The sequence below is a fragment of the Stegostoma tigrinum genome, chromosome 37 (genome assembly GCF_030684315.1).
Source record: "Stegostoma tigrinum isolate sSteTig4 chromosome 37, sSteTig4.hap1, whole genome shotgun sequence".
Lineage (NCBI taxonomy): Eukaryota > Metazoa > Chordata > Chondrichthyes > Orectolobiformes > Stegostomatidae > Stegostoma > Stegostoma tigrinum.
Window position 1 is genome coordinate 25,488,693 of NC_081390.1, and position 21,748 is coordinate 25,510,440.

Consider the following 21,748-nt stretch of genomic DNA (forward strand, 5'->3'; position numbering starts at 1 on the left):
AAAACAGTTAGTAAGGTCTTCTATAGATTTCTCAAAAGAAAATCAGTTACAAAAGAGAGAATTGGTCCTATTGAAAGGGAATTGGGATGATTAATAAGTGAAAATACAGAGATGGCAGATGAATTGGCAGCTATTTTGTGTTGGTCTTCACCATAGAGGATAAAAGTAATGCCCCAGAATTAGGTATAGATCAGGAAATTGAAGAGCAGGAGAAACTCAAAATTACAACTGTACTGACTAAATTGTTCCAGTTATCGACCGACAAGTGCCTAGATCAGCATCAGACTTCATCCTAGGATTTCTAATGTAGTGGCTAGTGAGATAGTTGATGCACTGGTTTAAAGCATGGTTTTAATATTTCACAATTTCCTAAATTTGGGGAAGGTTCCATCAGGTTCGCACATGAGTGAATGTAAATCCTTTGTTCAAAAAATGGGATAGAGGCAGAAAGCATAAATTACAAATCAGTTTTGCTTTACATTTGACACTGGGGAAATTTTTAGAAACTATTATTAAAGATAGTAGGGCACAAAAGTTTAAGGTAGTTGGGCAGAGTTAACATGGTTGTGTGAAAGGGAAATCATGTTTCATCAAATTATTGGGGTTGTTAAGAAAATAACATGCTGTTGATAAAGGGGAATTGTTAAATTTAGTCTACTTGGAATTCCAAAAGCATTCGATAATGTACCTCAAAGGTATTGTGAAAATAAAAGCTCACGGTGTAGGGGTTAGATATTGATGTGGATAGAAGATTGGCCGTCAGGAATCTGAGAGTAGTCTTAAATGGGTCCTTGTCTGGTTAACAGGATATAATGAGTGGTGTGCCACAGGGATCTGAACAATCACCTTTTGTAAGTTATACAAGTATTGGATGAAGGGATAGAGAAACGGTTGCTGTACTTTCTGATGATGCAACAATAGCTAGGGAAGAGGACACAAGGGAGTTACAAAGGGATGTATTAAAGCAAAATAACAATGGATGATCAAGATCTGAAATGGAAACAACATACTGAAAAGCAGCAAGTCTTGGCAGCATCTGTGAACAGAGAAAAAGTCCATATTGCACAAAGGGATATAGATAGGCTATGTGAATTGGCAAAGGTGTGGTAAATGGAATATAAAGTGGAAAAATACAAATTTGGCTGTTTTGGTGGGAAGAGTACAAAATAACCATATTATCTAAATGAGGAAAGATGGCAGAGGTTTTTGTCGTGGTGAATGAAATGCAAAATGTTTTTAAGCAAGTACAGCAGGTAATTAGGAAAGCTAATAGAATGTTATTATTTATTATAAGGAGAATTGAATACAAAAGTAGGGGCACTATGCTTCAGTTTTACAGAGCAATGGTGAGACCACATCTGGAATACTGTGGTCACGGTGCACCTTTGCCTGCCATCTGTCACACCTGCTAGTCTAGCAAATGGATATTGTTTGAGCTGCTTCCCAACCAGAATAATGCTTTGCTACATTCAACAATTTGCAGTCTCTAATGGCATTTGTGAGCCAGCTAAACAATAGGGCAAATTTATGCTGCCTTTGTTTTGAATGCTTTTGCTGTCTACTGTATTTTTTCCCACACAGCATGGAAATCTGGGAAGTTGCCAGAAACTGATTGCTTTGACAGTGTAACATGAATCCTTTGGTCTTCATAGAACGATATACTGAATGGGATTGAAATTGTTTCTTTTTCCATTTTGTAATAACAGTAAAGTTCAGATTAAGTTTGGTTACTGAATATAGAAACATTCTCCTCAAATTATTATTACTAACATTTTTACACAGAATGAAGTATTTTTGAATCGACAGTTATGTAAAATAAATTACTTTAATTAGAAAGTATTGCAGGACAACAGTCAAGAATTGCCTATTCCCGTGTATTAATTGTCTGCAGTATTAATGACCATTCCATTAGCTGTGTGGTCGGATTTGAATCCGTGTCCCTTATGCATTAGCTTGAACCTTTTGGGTTATGAGTTCATTTGACATCAATAATACTCCACCACATCACCATAATTCTAAGATTTTTTTCACGTATTGTAGGAAGAGTAATCCATTGTTCACGCACCTTAGCCACGGAAAATAGGAATCTTGCACTTGCAGATGGTGCTCCTTTTTTTCTATTTGTCTTATTTAGGAATATGTTAATTCATTTTGAGCAGGTAGTATATAATGTAACTTCTGGTAACTGTCTTAAAGTCTGGTGTAAAACTCTGTTTTGATGAAGTACATATCAAATTTGACATAGTTTGAAAAAGATTTTAAATCAAAGCCAATTTCCTATTATTTTTGCATCTGCATCCTGACTCGTGTCAAATCTTGTTTGTCCTTCCATGTTTAGAGTTTAAAATTCTTAGTGTGTTTAGATGCCTTCAGTGTCATATTCTCCCCCTGCTTATAACTTTTTGAGAACTCTCAGCTCCACCAGTTCTTGCCTCGTGCATATCCTCTGTCACTTTCACCATTCATGGCCATGCTTTCTGGTATCTAGTCGATTGAGTTGTGGAATTTTCTCCCTAAACATCTCTGCCTTTCTACTGATTAAAACCTACCTTTGACCAAATTTCTAGACACTTTGCCTTATTTGACTTGGTGTCAAATGCTGTTAGTTGATCATCTTGCAAATCATTTTGGGGTGTTTTTTCTACCTTAAATGTGCTACATAAATAGGAGTTGTAGTCTGCAGTAATCAGTAGCTGGATGACAATTGTGTTGAACTAAACATTGCCCCATATATGAGATGATGAAGCAAGAATTGTATTTTGTTTATTTATAACCCATTTTGACATTTTATAAAACAATGTTGCTCAGGATGTTGTTGTTTGCAGGTGGGGAAAGATGATTTCGATCTCAGCAAACCTTGCCAAGGTACCAAACAGGCTCTTCCTCCTCTGGTCAATCAGTACAGCCTCACCCTTGGGCAGGATATGGGCTCACATGACACAAAGTCACTTATCAAGTGTGTGGAATCACTGTCATTTATTGTGAGGGATGCTGCTCATGTGACGCCAGAAAACTTTGAATTGTGTGTAAAAACGATTCGCATCTTTGTAGAAGCAAATCTCAATGGTGGTACGTTTGTACAAACACTTTTTACCCACTTGTTTTTATTTCAAACAATGTGTTTTTTGTTCTTCAGCAAATCAAAATTACTTAGGAGACTGGTGGTGTATAATAGTATAGTACATATGCATGTTTGAAGAATATTTGCTTGTATTGCATCTGTGATGTATTTTACGTTGAAGTGAATGGCTAAAACCATATTTCTGTTTGTAATTAGTTGGACAACTTGGCCAAGAAAGTTTGATTTCAAGAAACAAATTGATATGTAACCATTATGCTTAATAGACCCTATTAGTGCCCACTTATTTCAAAATATGCCCACTTATTCTGAAGGGTTTTTGTGGCGCAGTAGTAGTGGCCTGGGTTAAAGTCCCACCTGCTCCAGTAGTGTGTCATAACATCTCTGAACAGGTTGATTAGAAATGATCAACCCACTTGTATTGCTTTTGCACAATGCAATCAGTAGTTGCTCTGCAAAGCTTGTTTACAGAAAATCATGCTGTTTTACTGTCAAACATGTTTTAGCTGAAAATGGCTGTCTAGTTTCCAAATGGTTGAATATTTGTCAGATTTGTTTTTAGTACTGTGTCTCTTCATTGGCTTATGTGTATCTCTTAGATGCTTGCAGCAAATGTACCTGAACAATTTGTTAGAAATGTTTTTAAAATTCAGTCCATACAGTAATATTAACCTCACTATGAATCAATCTAGTGATGGTAAATTAGAACAGTTTCCTGAATGATTCTGGAGGATATGATGTGGCTTAGATTTAACAATGTTTAGAATGTATGAAAATAGTATGTTGAGAGACCCTTTATTTCTTTAACTAAACTGAGTTTATTTTAAATTAAACAAAACAGCAATCTTGTAGTAAGAGAATGAGCAGTCTCTAAACGTTTTGAGATAGTAGGAACTGCAGATGCTGGAGAATCTGAGATAACAAGGTGTAGGGCTGGATGAACAGCAGGTGAAGCAGCATCAGAGGAGCAGGAATGCTGACGTTTTGGTCTAAGCCCGAAACCTCAGCCTTCCTGCTCCTCTGCTGCTTGGCCTACTGTGTTCATCCAGCTCTACACCTTGTTATCTAAAGGTTTGTGTTGTCCTTCTCCAATTACTTTTTCATCTGAAGATTATTTGTTCAATACCAAACTATTTTGTGTTCCAGTTTTTTTAAAAAAAATTCTAAATAACATTGTTTCTAAAGTTTGTGCTGTCTTATTGCAGGTTATAAAACACATGAAAGGAAATCTAAAACTTACAAGTTTGATAAATCCAACCGTTTGAAGAAGAAACAAAAAGAGAAGGAGAGTTCCATGAAACGCTCAAAGACTTTTAACCATCGCCCATCAAGATCACATAGTGATGATGATGAGGATGACAGTGTACCAGCAAGTTATCACACTGTATCATTACAGGTTAGTCAGGATGTAAGTATAAGCAGATCTTTCCCATTCCTGTTCTTGGTTCAAGCTATCTGGTCTCAGCGTAGAAGCTGATTCTTGGTTTTATTCTACTTGCTTTCCCTCATCTTTTGTTCCGAGACTTCTGCCATTTTGTCCATTAAGTTATAGGTGAATCTGTCATCATCCTTCCAGTTAATTCTCCCAGTCTTCTCCCTACTCTAGGTAAAAATTATACAGGTTATCTCTCCTAATTGTCTGAACGTGTTACCATTTGGTGGTGTCATCCAATACTTTGACTTTCTTGGGCATCTTATTACTATAAATTTGTTGATCCCCTTCCTGTTAGCTGGGTTTTCAGAGTTTAAAAACTACGTATATTTCAGGTGGCTGGATAAATAAGTTCAGATTTTATTTAAGTCATGAGGAACGGTAAAGTTTTTAAAAATTATCTTCAGTGTAGGAAAGTTGTATACTGAAGTTCTCCTGCAACTGAGGTTTTTTAAATCTGTGTAAAAAAAAAATCCAGACAACAGCTAACCTTAATAATGTCATTCCCAAACTTTGGTGGGTTTGTTGATATTTTCTAATTAACCTGTTTAGAGGTGTTAATACATATCTCTGGAGTGGGTGGGACTTGAAACTGTGTCTTCTGGCTCAGAGGAAGGACACTACCACTGCATACAAGAGCCCCACTGTGGGTTTGCATTACATTTGGAAATTATTGAGCCTATTCTCGACCCTAGAACAAGCAAAAATGCTGTACCAAACCTGGCTAATGTTTGATAATGGCCTGTGTTAGTTATGCTAATTAATTTTTTTTAGATTCGATTATATTTGGGAGCTATTTTTACATCAGAGATTTTTGTTCAGAGATATTTTCATATTACAGCCAATCTTTTAGTGATTATGTTTTTTTTAAATGGCTGCAGGTACTTAATTATTGTTGCCAGGTTTTTGACTTTCTGGATAATCTAGTCTGAAAATTCCTGGTTAAACCCAATATACATGTTTTTAATGCTAAGTTTAATGACAGATTCAATTATTGTAGTACAGGTTTCTAATTTTTATGTTCTTTCCTTACAATACTGAAATATGGTTATGATATTGCATCCTCCTGTGCTTAAAATGGAACTTTTAGATAGTTCAGGTGACATCTCAACATTCTTACTGTTTTCTTAGATTGTACTGTATCATTAATTATGGAAGTGCCATGATTCTATTAAATACAGTGTTCTACATGTAAATGAGTTGATGCTACTTCTTTTCAAGCTTCTTTTAAAATTGTTCAGTTATAGGCATTGCGGCTGTGAAAAGCACAACTGATCTGAGAAGGGGGTGCAGTGCAGTTACCAGACAGATTGTGGCTAACAAGGTTGAATTATGAGGACAGTTGGCATGGGCGAGGCTTGTATTCCCTTGTGTATAAAAGATTAGGATGTGATTTAATTGAATGCCTAAGGTGATTAAAGGATTAGTTAGGGTAGATAGAGAGCAACTATTTCCCCGGAAGTCCAGTACATGGGTGTGGCCTTCAAATTAGAGCTAGCTCATTGAACACTGAAGTCAACAATCACTTCTTCACATAAACTGACTTTAAAAAGCCATTGAGGATAGAAATCAGTTGAAAGTTTTGAGATGTTTGTTAGACCAGGATATTAAGAGTTATGGAACAAAGGTCGATAAATGGGATTTCTGATACAGATTAGTCACTATTTCACTGAATGGCAAGTGATTTAAGGGGTTGAATGTCCACCTCATCATCTGGTAGATTTAAACAAATATTTTACATTTCTATCCATCAGTACTCGGTTTTAAGTAATTTTATCCATCGCAATGATTTGCCTGTGTTTCTTTCTCTTTCAGCTTCTGGATTTGATGCACACACTCCATACAAGGGCTGCCAGTATATATAGCTCATGGGCTGAGGAACAACGCCACTTGGAGTCAGCAGGAAGGAAAATTGAAGCTGATGCCAAAACGTTATGGTCTAATTGTTGGTGTCCACTGTTGCAAGGTAAGTTGAAGCTGCAGGACCATAGAGCGATTGATTGTTCATATGTTTTGTTAATGGGTGTAACTTCTGCTTTCCAAGAGCAGAGAGGAAATTGACCACTATTGTGCTTATTTCAATTTACTGAGTCAGAGCACTCAAACACAGACTTTTCTAAACAGACACAATTGTATGTGTGATTTGTAAAACAGTCACCTGATTTTCCAGCCATAACCTGAGCATATAAGATGTTTCACTGGCCACCATACCTCTTTTCGGATTGGAAAATTTGACCTTGTGCTCACTGAATATTTCACTCCTCACTGCTGTGCAGAAACAATATGTGGGAAACTCAATCCTTGAGTAACCAGGGTCTACAGAGTTCACAATAAGGTGTGGGAGCAAACAGAGGAATGGCACATTCCAAGTACATCTAAAATTCATTGAGATTCAAATATGTATTCATGGGATGTGGTATCTGATGCTCAGCATCTTGAGATTAATCCAGATTATTTTGAGATGGTGTTGGGCAAATGGATACTGCAATGATCCAACAGTTACAGCTTGATTGTCATTCATGAAAGAATAAGCTCAGTCTTGCCAGAAAACGTATGCTCAATGAGCTAAGGATGGGGAACATCTCAAGAAACAGAATCTTTTGTGGGACATAAATAGAAATTGCTGGAAAAACTCAGCACATCTGGCAGCATCTGAGGAGAGGAAGCAGAGTTAATGTTACAGATCCAGTGACCGTCCTCCTTGGCCTCTTATTGGCTGTGCATCATTTTCTTGAATAATCCTTTACTGACCAAAAAAAGCTTTTGCCTTTTTGTGGTCTTGATTTCTTACCCTTCATTGGTGCACTTTTTGATTCAAGTGGAGTCTACAATTGCAATCAATCATTGCATTTCCAAATTTAAGTTGGGAAAGTAATTGGCCATTATGGAGGATGACCCTACAATTTCCTTGGAGATTCTATAGTTTATTAAGACAGAAAGTTGAGCTGAGAGGTACAAGTACAATACATAAATGTACCAAGTCCCGGCAGCAGAGTATGTAATGTAACCTGTCCAGAGTTATTTGACAGTTTTCAGTATCTCAGTCTTCAGTATCTGTCTCTTCAGGCATTGCTTGGCTTTGCTGTGATGCCAGACGTCAAGTCAGAATGCAGGCGCTTACTTACCTACAAAGAGCCCTGTTAGTGCATGACCTACAAACATTGGATGCTTTGGAATGGGAATCCTGCTTCAACAAGGTACTAATTTGAGCTGCCACATTCGTCAAGTTGAAAATGTTATTGTTTTTTAAAAGTTTAAATTGAAACAGCTTTTACAAATCTGCATCATGTTCTGTGGTTTGTTTGCATAGGTCTTATTCCCACTATTGACCAAACTGTTGGAGAATATCAGCCCAGCTGATGTTGGTGGAATGGAAGAGACCAGAATGAGAGCTTCAACTCTGCTTTGCAAAGTGAGTTTGTCACCCTTTATTTTGAGTGGAAACTTTTAATCGAACATACTACTGAAAATAATGCCAGTGATTGATCGGATGCTGTACACTGGTTTGTGTGATTGCCACACGGTTTTGTTATGCTAACAGAAATTAGTGGAAATTTTACAAGGGGTTTAGTTTAGTGAGTACGCTAATAAACATTTCATGGGTTTTTCCATTTCACTGTGGCTATGTGTGCTTTTACATTGGCAGTGTACACTGCTGGGTTATGTTTGTATATCATCGATGCTTTGGAGCAGTTTTAGATAGTCAACTGTTTGCATTTTTCACTAAATGATATACTAAAGTCTCCTATGTGGCGGTCGGGGATGAAAACAATAATACACAAAGCTGAAAATGGAATGTAATGGGGCTGGGAATTCTGCATTGGCATGTCCAACTCTGCTTTGGCTACTGCAGTGAAAAACATTCACTTGCACTAAATCTTAATTTTCACTCATCACACAATTTAAAATGATTTTATTTTAAAACTTTTAATATCAAACCTAAAATGATTGAGTGATTTTTATTTTCTTCCAAAAACTGACATAATACTGTTGGCATCTTATTCTGCATTTTCCATTGCATCATCATAATTTTATATTGATTAATTGATAACAATAAGTATTAGTGTTTGAAATCGATATGTTCGCATGCTTTACCAATGATGGGGGTACTTTCTCTTTATTAGAACATCCCAATAAAGAACTATTTTCTCAATTTCTGACAAAATATTTACAATTGTGCAGCTCCAAAATATGATTGTTTTCACACGTCAGGTGTTATTTTGAGTGGTGTCAACTGTTAGTCATCAACAGTGGAAAGAAGCATTCTCATAAAGTTCAAGTATAAGATGGTACTATTTGAGCCCAGCAGTTATTCTGATTTGCCTGCAGAAGTGGCCAGCACATTTGTTTTGTATAATGTGTTTTGAGAACAACTGACTTTGTGCAGTAAAGATATTTATTTTCTGTCCACATAAAGGTTTTCCTCCAACACCTGTCTCCACTGTTGTCTCTACCAACATTTGCTGCCCTTTGGTTAACAATCCTGGATTTCATGGATAAGTACATGCATGCAGGATCCAGTGACTTATTGGTATGGAAAAAACGTGGCAAAACTTGGATAAAACACATTTTCCAAAGGATTGCTGTATTCTTAAACAAGAAAATTCTTCATTAAGAGCTGATAATTCTTTTCATAACGCATAGAATTTTACTGTATTAATCGCATTGTAGTTTATCTCGATATCAGGTCTCACATCTGGGCTCCTCCAGTTTTGACCCATCAAAAGTATTCTTGATCCACCATTGGTGGCTCTGCCTTCAGTTGTCCCAAACTCTGGAATTTGTTCCCTAAATCTCTCTAACCATGTTTGAGGTAATCAATTGTAGAGTCCACTTCTGTGACTCAATGTCACATTCTGTCTGATAATACTATTGTGAAGTGGCTTGGAATGTTTTGCTTTGTTTAAGGAGTTCTATAAATGCAAATTGTTTTGTTGATTTTTGGCTTCAAATTTGATATGATAAATATCTTCCTCTGATAGGATAGAGATAGGTGAAGTTTATGAAATTTCCATTATAATTGCAACTTGTATTTAAAGAGGTTCCATTTAATTTTTCTCCAGTGCTCCAAATCATTGATGCTTGTGAATGTAGCATTTATCCAACTGTGCTTTGTCCGGAGACTGGACCTTGATTGAAGTCTAATAATTAAGACTGAATAGGTTTATTGTTTTAAAAGGGCTTTGTAGAAATTATTGGAAAAGTTATTTAACAGTTTGCTTCATACAGTTGTAAACTCAAGTGACTTGTTGAATGCCAAAATAATGAAGTGAACTGGAAATATCAGTGATCCCTAAGAAATACATTATAGAAACTGACATGAATGTGCATAATTGCATTCATAAAAATGTGGAAATGGTTATTTGATATCTCAAAAGCAGTTTATGCTGCAGTCCTTGTATCTTCAAACAGCAGCAATTCATGGAATAGTGCTACAGATATATTTTTCAGGAGTGGGATAAATTACAGATGCTCTCTGTAAAGTGGTTTTCTGAAACAATTCATGTTTTTTTAAAAATGTATATTTAATGTTGATATTGAGTGAGAAAATATCTTAAGTATTTTAAATACGAGTATGTAAGTTTGTTTTTGTGAGTCTCTTGTTTGCATAGCAACTGACATTAGTATCAAATGTTGATAATAACAGACCTTGGTGTTCTGATTCAGTGTTTATCTACCAATGAAACAATTGTACTAAGAACATTTTGTTTTCCAAGCCCGTTGATCACTGAAATTGAAAAAAAGAAACTAACAGTGGAAATAGTTTTGCATGACTTCAGTATCAAAGCAGCATAGATGCATCTTCTGTAAAGATTCATAGTTCTAACCAATCAGAAGGAAATATAGAAACACATAGAATTTGAGGGTTGGAAATGTAGTTTGTATATTTCTGGTAGTGTTTTTTTTAGATATCTGCTAAGTAAGTTCTAGTTGCAACTGTAGAATATACCATCAAAAATTCTAATGTGCAGTTTTTGTTGCCATCCTCCTGTGCCGTGCTGACCATTATTTTCTTGTCCAGTTGGAAGCCATTCCAGAATCACTGAAGAACATGCTGTTGGTTATGGATACAGCTGGTATCTTCCATTGTGCAGATTCAAGGACTGGTTATTCCCAGCTTTGGGAGATTACATGGGAGAGAATAGATTGTTTCCTGCCTCAACTGAAGGATGAACTCTTTAAACAAACTGTCATTCAAGGTAAAATACTTGCACTGTATGCTTACCTCTGAGATTTGCTATCAAGTTCAAAGATGTCTGTATTCAATATTCTTGTGATCTTTTCATGCACGTCGTCCAAAAATAGTCCTGAATGCAGGTAATAACTTGAATTATATTTTATTCAGTGCAGTGCCAAAACTCCCGAATGCTTCTCCAAAATGAATGACCAAATACTAAACCATGCAATGACAAAAGGCAATTTTATATTAATTAGCTTGCTTTTAGATTCACAGTCGCAAAAGTGCTGAAAATTTATTGGCTGAAGTAGCATAACCAAATTATAATCAATTTAGGTAGAAGTTTCCTGATAATCTTGTCAGTATATTCCAGAGTTTAAAAGCTGGCACTGTTTAGGTCAGAATCAATGAAACAGTTAAAATCCTGAGGAAGTGGTACATCTGCACCATTTTCTTTTTGAAGTACTGAAACTGTCAAACTATTTATGCACAAGAAAGTATAAATCATCTGAGCTTTTCATTTTTAATTATGCTCATTCTGATAATGGATGCAATGCAAGGAACTGGAAAACTTAATAAAGTACCTGACATCATCATAAATAGAACATTCCTAAAATCTAAGCTCTAATCGACTTGGAACTGGTGCAAATGAAGGAATCTGTATTTTGATTTTTAACTGGGGAGCAGAAATGTTAATAAATGGGTAGAGGCTTCTTTGAATTGGTCCAAAACATTGCCAATTTCCAGTACTCCAGAATCTTCAATCACTTGCATCTGAACTTGTGTTTTGCCCTAAAAGTCAGAATTATTTTGTAATTTATATCATTTCAGCATATTTTCAAACAGTAGTCACTGGTGCATAATTTTGTGGTATATTTATTTGTGTGTTTGCTGTGGCATTTCTGAGCAGTTCTTTTTTTAAAAAAAACCTTGTTTCCAAACAGTTTTAAATATGATTGCATATCCTGCAGTCTGAAAGTATGTGGAGATGATAAGAACTGAACAATAATAGCAATAGTTTAGAAATGCATTAAAAGCTGAACTTGTGCTTAATGCAAAATCATCTGAGGATTTTCATGATATCTCTCTATTGTCTATCTATGGAACATAAATTAAAACTTTGGTCCAAGCTTTTGGGCAGTTTCACTCATGAGCCACTTTGTTGAAAGTTCATTCGAAGAATTCTTGCACAATGTCACGTGTGAACTGGTTTCATTATTTAATTAAATTGAGTAAAGAGCTATCTGTGATATTGATTTACCAAATGAAATGATCTCATTTATTCATGTAATAGATTTTTGCAAAAATATTATCGCGGTGATACAAAAATGTGACCTTATACCTCCCAACCAGACCTGAACTGACTTCTAACTATCCAGCTGTTGTTCATTTGACATTATTTTGCATTGCTTGGGTTATGGCATGCTTTAGATTACGTTCACTAAATGTTCTGTAGTTCTTTGATCTCCTGGTTATTTTATAAAATCTTAAGGTGAATTTCATGAAATGCTGATTTTGCCAAAATATATGGACGTTGTGATTCGTTGTCTCATCTCTAAATCAGAAGATCAAGCTCTACTCAAATATTTGGGCAGAAACTACGAATGGCACTCTACTGCAGTATCGAGGGTGTACTATACACATTCTGTACCTTTTGAGATGTGATGTTAAATCAAGGTTTTGGACTTTAAAAGAACTTGTATTCTTGCAAGACCTTTTGCACAAATTTGTGGGTATCTCCCATTTTAAGTGACTACTTCATAGGTACCACATCGACCGAAACATGAATGATTTATTCTTTTTACAATCTCAATTCACTTGATTAATTAATAAACCAGACTTCTGTAAAGTAGTGTATAACATACAATATGTTGTTACCAACTTATTCTGCTGAGTCGCATGTAAATCCAACTGCTGTCTTAGATTGATAGCTATAGTATAAGAAACCTGAACAGTTGTCTTTGAAAAAAAATTAGTTGAGTCAAAACTTAAAATCATTTTAAGAAAATGCTTGATGTGCTTCGCAGATCCTATTCTTGGCCCAGCAGCTGAGCCATCATCTTCAAATTCAGTGCAACAGGTTAGCAGTGCACAAACATCTATCCTCCCAGGCTCAGAAGCAAATCTACCTGCCAGTCAAATAACTGCACCTGAAAACCTTGCTGAGGCTAGTGCCAAAGGTGAGTAGGAGAGATTCAGTTTAATAATACCATCATGCTTGAAGCTAGTCATGCCTTCCAGATTAAATTATGGACATTTGAGAGCCTTTTGAAGAAGGCTGAAAAATCAGCATAGTTTTTGCAGGGATGCTGTGGTTTTGTATTTATTTTTCATAGATTAAGTAATATTAAAAATATTCTAAGTTACAATCTAGATGGAACAGCATCAGGTTACCACTTTCTTTTATTCATTCAGGAGTGTAGTTTTCACTGGCTGGGTCAGCATTTATTGCCAATTCCTACTTGACCTTGAGGAGGTGTTGGTGAATTGTCTCCTTGAACTAATGCAGATCCCAGTGTACCCAGTGCTGTTGGAGGGGGTGGGGGTAGTTCCAAGATTTTGACTTGTCAGGATGGTGAGTGACTTGGGAGGGGAACTGGCAGGTGGTGGTATTCCCATGTATCTGCTTTGCTCCTTGTAGATGGTAGTGGCCATGTTTTTGTTAAGTGCTAAGACACTAACTGCATTTCTGCACTTGTGGATAGTACACGCAGCTACTACTGTGCATTGATGCTGGAGGAAGTTAGTGGATTTGACTGTTTTGTCCTGCATAGTCTCAAGTATAGAGTGCTGTTGGAGCTACACTAACACAGGCAAGTGGGGAGTATCCCATCATGCTCCTGTCTTGTAAGTGGTGCAGAGTCATGAAATGACTTACTTGCTGCAGGTTTCCTAGCTTTTGATCTACTCTTGCAGCTACTCTATTTAAATGGCTTAGTCCAGATCAGTTTGTTGTTGGTAATTGGCAGGATGTTTTTGGTGGGGATTTAATGATGATAATGCCATTAAGTAATGAGTAATCGTTAGATTCTTAGAGACAGTACTCATTGCCTATTGTATATGCCATGTATGTTACATGTCACTTGTCACCCCAAACCCTGGATATTGTCCAGATCTTGCTGCATTCTATACATTGACTGCTTAAATATCAGGAGTCATTAATAATGAGCAATCATCAACAAACCTGTGACAAAAGGTTACTGGACTCGAAATGTTAATTCAGCTTCTCACTACAGATGCTGCCAAACCAAGCATTTACTGTTTCAGATTTCCAGCATCCACTTTTTTTTGTTCCTGATTTAAGGTTCAGAGGTGACTTGACAGGGTAGATGTGGAAACGTTTCTCCCTAATGGCAGAGTTCAGGACCAGAGGGCATAATCTGAGTAAACTGGTCACCCAGTTGAGACCGAGATGAGGAATTTAATGGTGTCAGAGGAGAACTTTCAAAAGTTGTTGGAGTCGACTGTTCGCAGGACAACTGACGAGTAGGAAACTTTCATAAGTGTCATAATAAGAGTTCAGAGGCATTATGTTCCCATTGGAGTGAAAACTAAGGTTGGTAAGATTAGGGAACAATAGAGGAATAAATATATTGAGGGGTCTGTTCGAGAATAAAAAAAAATCATATATTGGATATAGACTACACAAATCAAATGAATGTCTTGACTATAAAGACAATAGGGGTATTCTTAAGGGAAATCAGGAAGGAAAAGAGGAGATATGAGATATACTTGACAGATAAGGTTAAGGATAATCTAAACAGATTCTAAAAGTACATTAACAGCAAAAGAACAACTAGTGAGAGAGTTATTTGATTATATGGGTAATGGATGATTTTGTTAAAAGCAGAATTATCAATAGCTTTCTCTTGAAATATGCAGTGCAGTTTTGTCCAGATTACTTCAGAAGCAAAAAGCTTTACCTTCATGTCTAAGCTTTCACATACTTGTTACACCTGTGGAACAATTTTCCAGATACAGGCTTTAGTCAAACTCGTCAGACATGTTAATTACACCTCTGGAACAGGGGAGACCTGAACTTGGGCTATCAGGTCCAGCAGTAGGGACACTGCCACTGTGTCACAAGAGTACTACAGGCAAAGATAATAAAATGTGAGGCTGGATGAACACAGCAGGCCAAGCAGCATCTCAGGAGCACAAAAGCTGACGTTTCGGGCCTAGACCCTTCATCAGAGAGGGGGATGGGGGGAGGGAACTGGAATAAATAGGGAGAGAGGGGGAGGCGGACCGAAGATGGAGAGTAAAGAAGATAGGTGGAGAAGGTGTGGGTGGGGAGGTAGGGAGGGGATAGGTCAGTCCAGGGAAGACGGACAGGTCAAGGAGGTGGGATGAGGTTAGTAGGTAGCTGGGGGTGCGGCTTGGGGTGGGAGGAAGGGATGGGTGAGAGGAAGAACCGGTTAGGGAGGCAGAGACAGGTTGGACTGGTTTTGGGATGCAGTGGGTGGGGGGGAAGAGCTGGGCTGGTTGTGTGGTGCAGTGGGGGGAGGGGATGAACTGGGCTGGTTTAGGGATGCAGTGGGGGAAGGGGAGATTTTGAAACTGGTGAAGTCCACATTGATACCATATGGCTGCAGGGTTCCCAGGCGGAATATGAGTTGCTGTTCCTGCAACCTTCGGGTGGCATCATTGTGGCAGTGCAGGAGGCCCATGATGGACGTGTCATCAAGAGAATGGGAGGGGGAGTGGAAATGGTTTGCGACTGGGAGGTGCAGTTGTTTGTTGCGAACTGAGCGGAGGTGTTCTGCAAAGCGGTCCCCAAGCCTCCGCTTGGTTTCCCCAATGTAGAGAAAGCCGCACCGGGTACAGTGGATGCAGTATACCACATTGGCAGATGTGCAGGTGAACCTCTGCTTAATGTGGAATGTCATCTTGGGGCCTGGGATGGGGGTGAGGGAGGAGGTGTGGGGACAAGTGTAGCATTTCCTGCGGTTGCAGGGGAAGGTGCCGGGTGTGGTGGGGTTGGAGGGCAGTGTGGAGCGAACAAGGGAGTCACGGAGAGAGTGGTCTCTCCGGAAAGCAGACAGGGGTGGGGATGGAAAAATGTCTTGGGTGGTGGGGTCGGATTGTAAATGGCGGAAGTGTCGGAGGATAATGCGTTGTATCCGGAGGTTGGTAGGGTGGTGTGTGAGAACGAGGGGGATCCTCTTGGGGCGGTTGTGGCGGGGGCGGGGTGTGAGGGATGTGTTGCGGGAAATGCGGGAGACGCGGTCAAGGGCGTTCTCAATCACCGTGGGGGGGAAGTTGCGGTCCTTAAAGAACTTGGACATCTGGGATGTGCGTTGTGGAATGTCTTATCGTGGGAGCAGATGCGGCGGAGGCGGAGGAATTGGGAATAGGGGATGGAATTTTTGCAGGAGGGTGGGTGGGAGGAGGTGTATTCTAGGTAGCTGTGGGAGTCGGTGGGCTTGAAATGGACATCAGTTACAAGCTGGTTGCCTGAGATGGAGACTGAGAGGTCCAGGAAGGTGAGGGATGTGCTGGAGATGGCCCAGGTGAACTGAAGGTTGGGGTGGAAGGTGTTGGTGAAGTGGATGAACTGTTCGAGCTCCTCTGGGGAGCAAGAGGCGGCGCCGATACAGTCATCAATGTACCGGAGGGAGAGGTGGGGTTTGGGGCCTGTGTAGGTGCGGAAGATGGACTGTTCCACGTAACCTACAAAGAGGCAGGCATAGCTGGGGCCCATGCGGGTGCCCATGGCCACCCCCTTAGTCTGTAGGAAGTGGGAGGAGTCAAAAGAGAAGTTGTTGAGTGTGAGGACGAGTTCCGCTAGGCGGATGAGAGTGTCGGTGGAGGGGGCCTGGTCGGGCCTGCGGGACAGGAAGAAGCGGAGGGCCTTGAGGCCATCTCCATGCGGAATGCAGGTGTACAGGGACTGGACGTCCATGGTGAATATGAGGTGTTGGGGGCCAGGGAATTGGAAGTTCTGGAGGAGGTGGAGGGCGTGGGTGGTGTCACGGACATAGGTGGGGAGTTCCTGGACCAAAGGGGAGAAAATGGAGTCCAGATAGGTGGAGATGAGTTCGGTGGGGCAGGAGCAGGCTGAGACGATGGGTCGACCAGGGCAGGCAGGTTTGTGGATTTTGGGAAGGAGATAGAAACGGGCCGTGCGGGGTTGGGGAACAATGAGGTTGGAGGCTGTGGGTGGGAGGTCCCCTGAGGTGATGAGGTCATGAATGGTGTTGGAGATGATGGTTTGGTGCTCGGGTGTGGGGTCATGATCGAGGAGGCGGTAGGAGGTGGTGTCGGAGAGTTGGCGTCTGGCCTCGGCGATGTAGAGGTCAGTACGCCATACTACAACTGCGCCACCCTTGTCTGCGGGTTTGATGGTGAGGTTGGAGCGGAGGGAGCGGAGGGCTGCCCGTTCTGCGGGGGAGGTTGGAGTGGGTGAGAGGGGTGGAGAGGTTGAGGCGGTTAATGTCTCGACGGCAGTTGGAGATGAAGAGGTCGAGGGAGGGTAGGAGGCCTGGGGGTGGTGTCCAGGAGGAGGACTTGTGTTGGAAGCGGGTGAAGGGGTCAGTGGAAGGAGGGTTGGGTTCCCGGTTGAAGAAGTAGGCATGCAGGCGAAGACGGCGGAAAAACTGCTCTGTGTCCGACCGTGACTGGTATTCGTTGATGTGTGGTTGTAGGGGGACAAAGGTGAGCCCCTTGCTCAGGACTGACCGTTCGTCCTCAGTCAGTGGGAGGTCTGGGGGGATGGTGAAGATTCGGCAGGGCTCAGTGTGGCTGTCTCCTCTGGGGTTGCAGGCTGTGGAGGTTGTGGGCGGAGCGATGATGTCGTCGGCCGTGGGCGGGGTTCCGTCGGCTGTGGGCGGGGTTCCGTCGGCGTCGACCGTGGGCGGGGTTCCGTCGGCGGTGGGAGGTTCGGGGTGGGCGGCAGCAGCTGAGGTGAGGGTGGTGTGTGGGCTGTAGTACCTGGACGTGGAGGTGGTGACTGCAGCAGCGGTTCCGGAAGTTCTGTGGCCGGCGGAGGCCGATGTGACGTCATCGGTGGGGTCTCCGGCCGTGTCCTCATGGTCAATGGCGGCGGGTGCATGGTGGGGGAGGGGCAGGGACAGAGTCAGGATTTGGGAGGCGCAGGAATCCTCTTGTGGGTGGCAGGGGCCCGTGAGTTGGTTGTACTTACGATTTTTGGTGTCCACTAAAGCTGAGTGGAACTGGGTGTTCAGTCTGTGGATCCTGCGGAGGATAAAAAACAGCAGGGGTCCTGTGCAGGTGTGGGAGAGGGAGGCTCTGAGCTGGGGCAGGCTGGATTGCAGTGTGTGGAGGTGCCGGCGCATGGCTGCGAGTGTCTGTTTCAGGACTCGCAGGGAGAAACGCTTCTGAAGGGTCTGAATATTCTGGGTGTAGAGGTGGTCACGGTTGGGGCCAAATTGGGAAGGTTGAAATGTGGACTGTAGTCCCTTGGGGATGATCTGGTTCCGTAGGCAGGTGCTGAGAAAGGTGATGTGGCTGTGGTACCTGGTTTGCTTCAGGACATGGTCGAGCAGTTTCAAGGCCGAAGAGATTACAAGAGAGTTGCAATGGGAGAGAGATTCCCTGAGGTTGGTCCGGAGGGAGGAGGGTAACTTCTTCAGGTTAGGCATCCCTGGAAGAGGCTTCGCAGTGAGGTTAAAATAGTATCAGAGATAATGGGAACTGCAGATGCTGGAGATTCCAAGATAATAAAATGTGAGGCTGGATGAACACAGCAGGCCAAGCAGCATCTCAGGAGCACAAAAGCTGACGTTTCGGGCCTAGACCCTTCATCAGAGAGGGGGATGGGGGGAGGGAACTGGAATAAATAGGGAGAGAGGGGGAGGCGGACCGAAGATGGAGAGTAAAGAAGATAGGTGGAGAAGGTGTGGGTGGGGAGGGGATAGGTCAGTCCAGGGAAGACGGACAGGTCAAGGAGGTGGGATGAGGTTAGTAGGTAGCTGGGGGTGCGGCTTGGGGTGGGAGGAAGGGATGGGTGAGAGGAAGAACCGGTTAGGGAGGCAGAGACAGGTTGGACTGGTTTTGGGATGCAGTGGGTGGGGGGGAAGAGCTGGGCTGGTTGTGTGGTGCAGTGGGGGGAGGGGATGAACTGGGCTGGTTTAGGGATGCGGTGGGGGAAGGGGAGATTTTGAATCTTGTGAAATCCACATTGATACCATATGGCTGCAGGGTTCCCAGGCGGAATATGAGTTGCTGTTCCTGCAACCTTCGGGTGGCATCATTGTGGCAGTGCAGGAGGCCCACCCTGCAGCCATATGGTATCAATGTGGACTTCACCAGTTTCAAAATCTCCCCTTCCCCCACTGCATCCCTAAACCAGCCCAGTTCATCCCCTCCCCCCACTGCACCACACAACCAGCCCAGCTCTTCCCCCCCACCCACTGCATCCCAAAACCAGTCCAACCTGTCTCTGCCTCCCTAACCGGTTCTTCCTCTCACCCATCCCTTCCTCCCACCCCAAGCCGCACCCCCAGCTACCTACTAACCTCATCCCACCTCCTTGACCTGTCCGTCTTCCCTGGACTGACCTATCCCCTCCCTACCTCCCCACCCACACCTTCTCCACCTATCTTCTTTACTCTCCATCTTCGGTCCGCCTCCCCCTCTCTCCCTATTTATTCCAGTTCCCTCCCCCCATCCCCCTCTCTGATGAAGGGTCTAGGCCCGAAACGTCAGCTTTTGTGCTCCTGAGATGCTGCTTGGCCTGCTGTGTTCATCCAGCCTCACATTTTATTATCTTGGAATCTCCAGCATCTGCAGTTCCCATTATCTCTGATACTACAGGCAAAGGTTTTTTTTTGAAAGGGTGAGAAGTTTCAAAAATAGTTTCTATAATAAGAATTATTTTTTAAAATTACTTTCATCACCTGCGTTTAAACTTCCTCAGCATCCTTCTTAGTTGAAGATTTTGTCGCTGTTGAGAATCAGTACAACTTGCCGTCTAACTTTGGTTTATTTAATGGAATTTTTTCTTTCTCAGAAGCTGAAAATGTACGAGTTGGAGAAACTCCCAGCCTTACACCAATAACAACTCCTGTCTCTACACCAGTGAAGATGATTGTTGGGCCAGAAAATAATCAGTCACTGACCCAGTCTCCGTTAATTCTGCAGCCTCTTACTTCTTCACTGCAAGTTGGTGTTCCATCCATGCATTTGCCTATTATACTTAATCCAGCTTTAATAGAAGCTACATCTCCTGTCCCACTGTTGTCCACCCCTTTACCTGCTACTACCACCAGTGCATCTGAGGTGAACTAGATTGGGCAAGAACCAATTCTTTTACACAGGCTTTAGAGAGTATCCTGTGCTTATGCTCATCCAGCAACTGTTTTATCAGTGCACTGTCATGACAGTGACTTCTTTCTGTTCATTTTTGTATTAATGTTCACCTCCATTTGAAATCAACAGATACTAGCTGGGTTTGTGATCCTTATTAACCTAGTTATTTTGCATTTGTCAATAGCACTACACTGTTCTTTATAATTTCAGCTGTAGGAACCATGTAATTTTAAACATCCTAAAGATTGGAAGTTGAGGATGTTGAAGAACATCTGTGGTACATTGCAATTTTTTTCATTCTGCTTCAGTTACAGTTACTAAATTACTGCATCAGAATTATTTGTCTTGGCTATAGTGTAGTGCCCCAGCTCTCCCCACCACTCCAACACGCACAATCACTGCATTATAAATCAGAATATGGACATTAAACATTGTTAAATATACTTTGAGTGCAGCTCAATATTTTAAACTATGATTCAGAGGTATGTTTTTGCTGCAGCCTCTTCTGTGACTTTGGCCTACCTGTTAACTAATTTAGTGGAACAGCAGGACTCTGATTAAAAGAATGGTACTACAGAGAAAACTTAGTTGTAATAAAATGCAAAGTAGTTTTCATAAAAATCTATAGCGAGGACAATTATTTAACCAAACTCTGTCTACTTGTAAACTCCATGATCATCTTAGCACCATGTAGTGTAGCTTGCTTCCTTTTCCAAGGCATGGACTACATTTTCTGTCTCACCACCTCTTCTAACATCTGTAACCTTTCAATTAGCACTGTTATTAATCATTTGGCCTGTACTAAATTTTCTAGTTTTATTTGTAACATCAAACATTTTCTACACTGCACACTAACTCTCAACAAATGTGATCTGGTTTGGAATTTAAAAAAAAAATTAACACTGTAAACATATAATTCTGCAGTAAATATTAACTTGTACCATTTCTTAGTTTCGTAGACTTCTAACTATTATAAAATGCTAGTGGACATACTGAGTTCTGCTTTATATTCTTGACCCCAGATCTTTTACCATGCTGATACCCAAGGTTAGTCATAAATGACCTACCATTGTTTACTAGAGGCATGAAATGCCAAAGCTTGTGTAATTTGAGACCAATAATCTGTATTTAAAAGTAGTTATGTTACTTTGTTTCAGATTTTGTATATTTCAGTCTGATTTTAATTTAATGGTAATGTGTGGAAAATGTCAGCAGGATCTTCTATGCATCTGCAAACTTTTGTGATCTGTTCTACTGTACTGTAAGGTTGGTTAAGAACATAAACACATAATAAAGATAATGTATATAATAAAGAATGGTAAAAACAAGATTTAAATGTACTTTTTACAGAGTAATAAATATCATATGAAGGAAATTTTTAGTTGTTTGATTTAAACAGTAATTGCTCAGCTCAGGGTTGTGACCTCTGACAAAAGAAACATTAAAGCTTTAAGCTAAAAAAAAAAGTTCAAGTTCAAACTTAGCCAAGAGACTGTCAAGTAGATAAATAATTGAACAGCAGCTAGAGAATTTAGGATATTGAAAAATTTTTGATTATTAGGAGACCACAGATTAAGATACAAGTCCAGCACCTGGCTGCTGTTGGAAGATGAAGTTGCTAAATTATGTAATGAAAATTGTTAGAATGAATTCTTTCTTGGGATCCATCTGAATCTTTGTCCTAAAATAAGCAAGAAAATGAGGTATTACAGATTTTGAATCCAACACTGAATGATGTATAAGGTTTATGAGAGAAACAGTTTTGCACTGTGATTGAAGATCAAGA

General features: G+C 40.8%; 1 protein-coding gene across 9 annotated transcripts in view; it reads left to right on the top strand.

Moving 5' to 3' along the window:
* The window catches only part of gbf1 (golgi brefeldin A resistant guanine nucleotide exchange factor 1), a 267,167-nt gene extending 245,838 nt beyond the window's left edge, over nt 1-21,329 (top strand). For 7 of the 9 annotated variants that reach the window (XM_048563291.2, XM_048563287.2, XM_048563286.2 and 4 more), the window contains 9 exons: nt 2,826-3,069; nt 4,285-4,487; nt 6,327-6,477; nt 7,578-7,708; nt 7,822-7,923; nt 8,929-9,042; nt 10,534-10,711; nt 12,717-12,869; nt 19,664-21,329. In XM_048563291.2, coding sequence (XP_048419248.1) covers nt 2,826-3,069; nt 4,285-4,487; nt 6,327-6,477; nt 7,578-7,708; nt 7,822-7,923; nt 8,929-9,042; nt 10,534-10,711; nt 12,717-12,869; nt 19,664-19,941 — 1,554 coding nt within the window. In that variant the 3' untranslated portion in view covers nt 19,942-21,329. The remainder of the gene's footprint in view (nt 1-2,825; nt 3,070-4,284; nt 4,488-6,326; nt 6,478-7,577; nt 7,709-7,821; nt 7,924-8,928; nt 9,043-10,533; nt 10,712-12,716; nt 12,870-19,663) is intronic. The other 2 variants (XM_048563288.2, XM_048563298.2) reach the window with 1 other exon arrangement.
* Nucleotides 21,330-21,748: the final 419 nt, after the last annotated feature.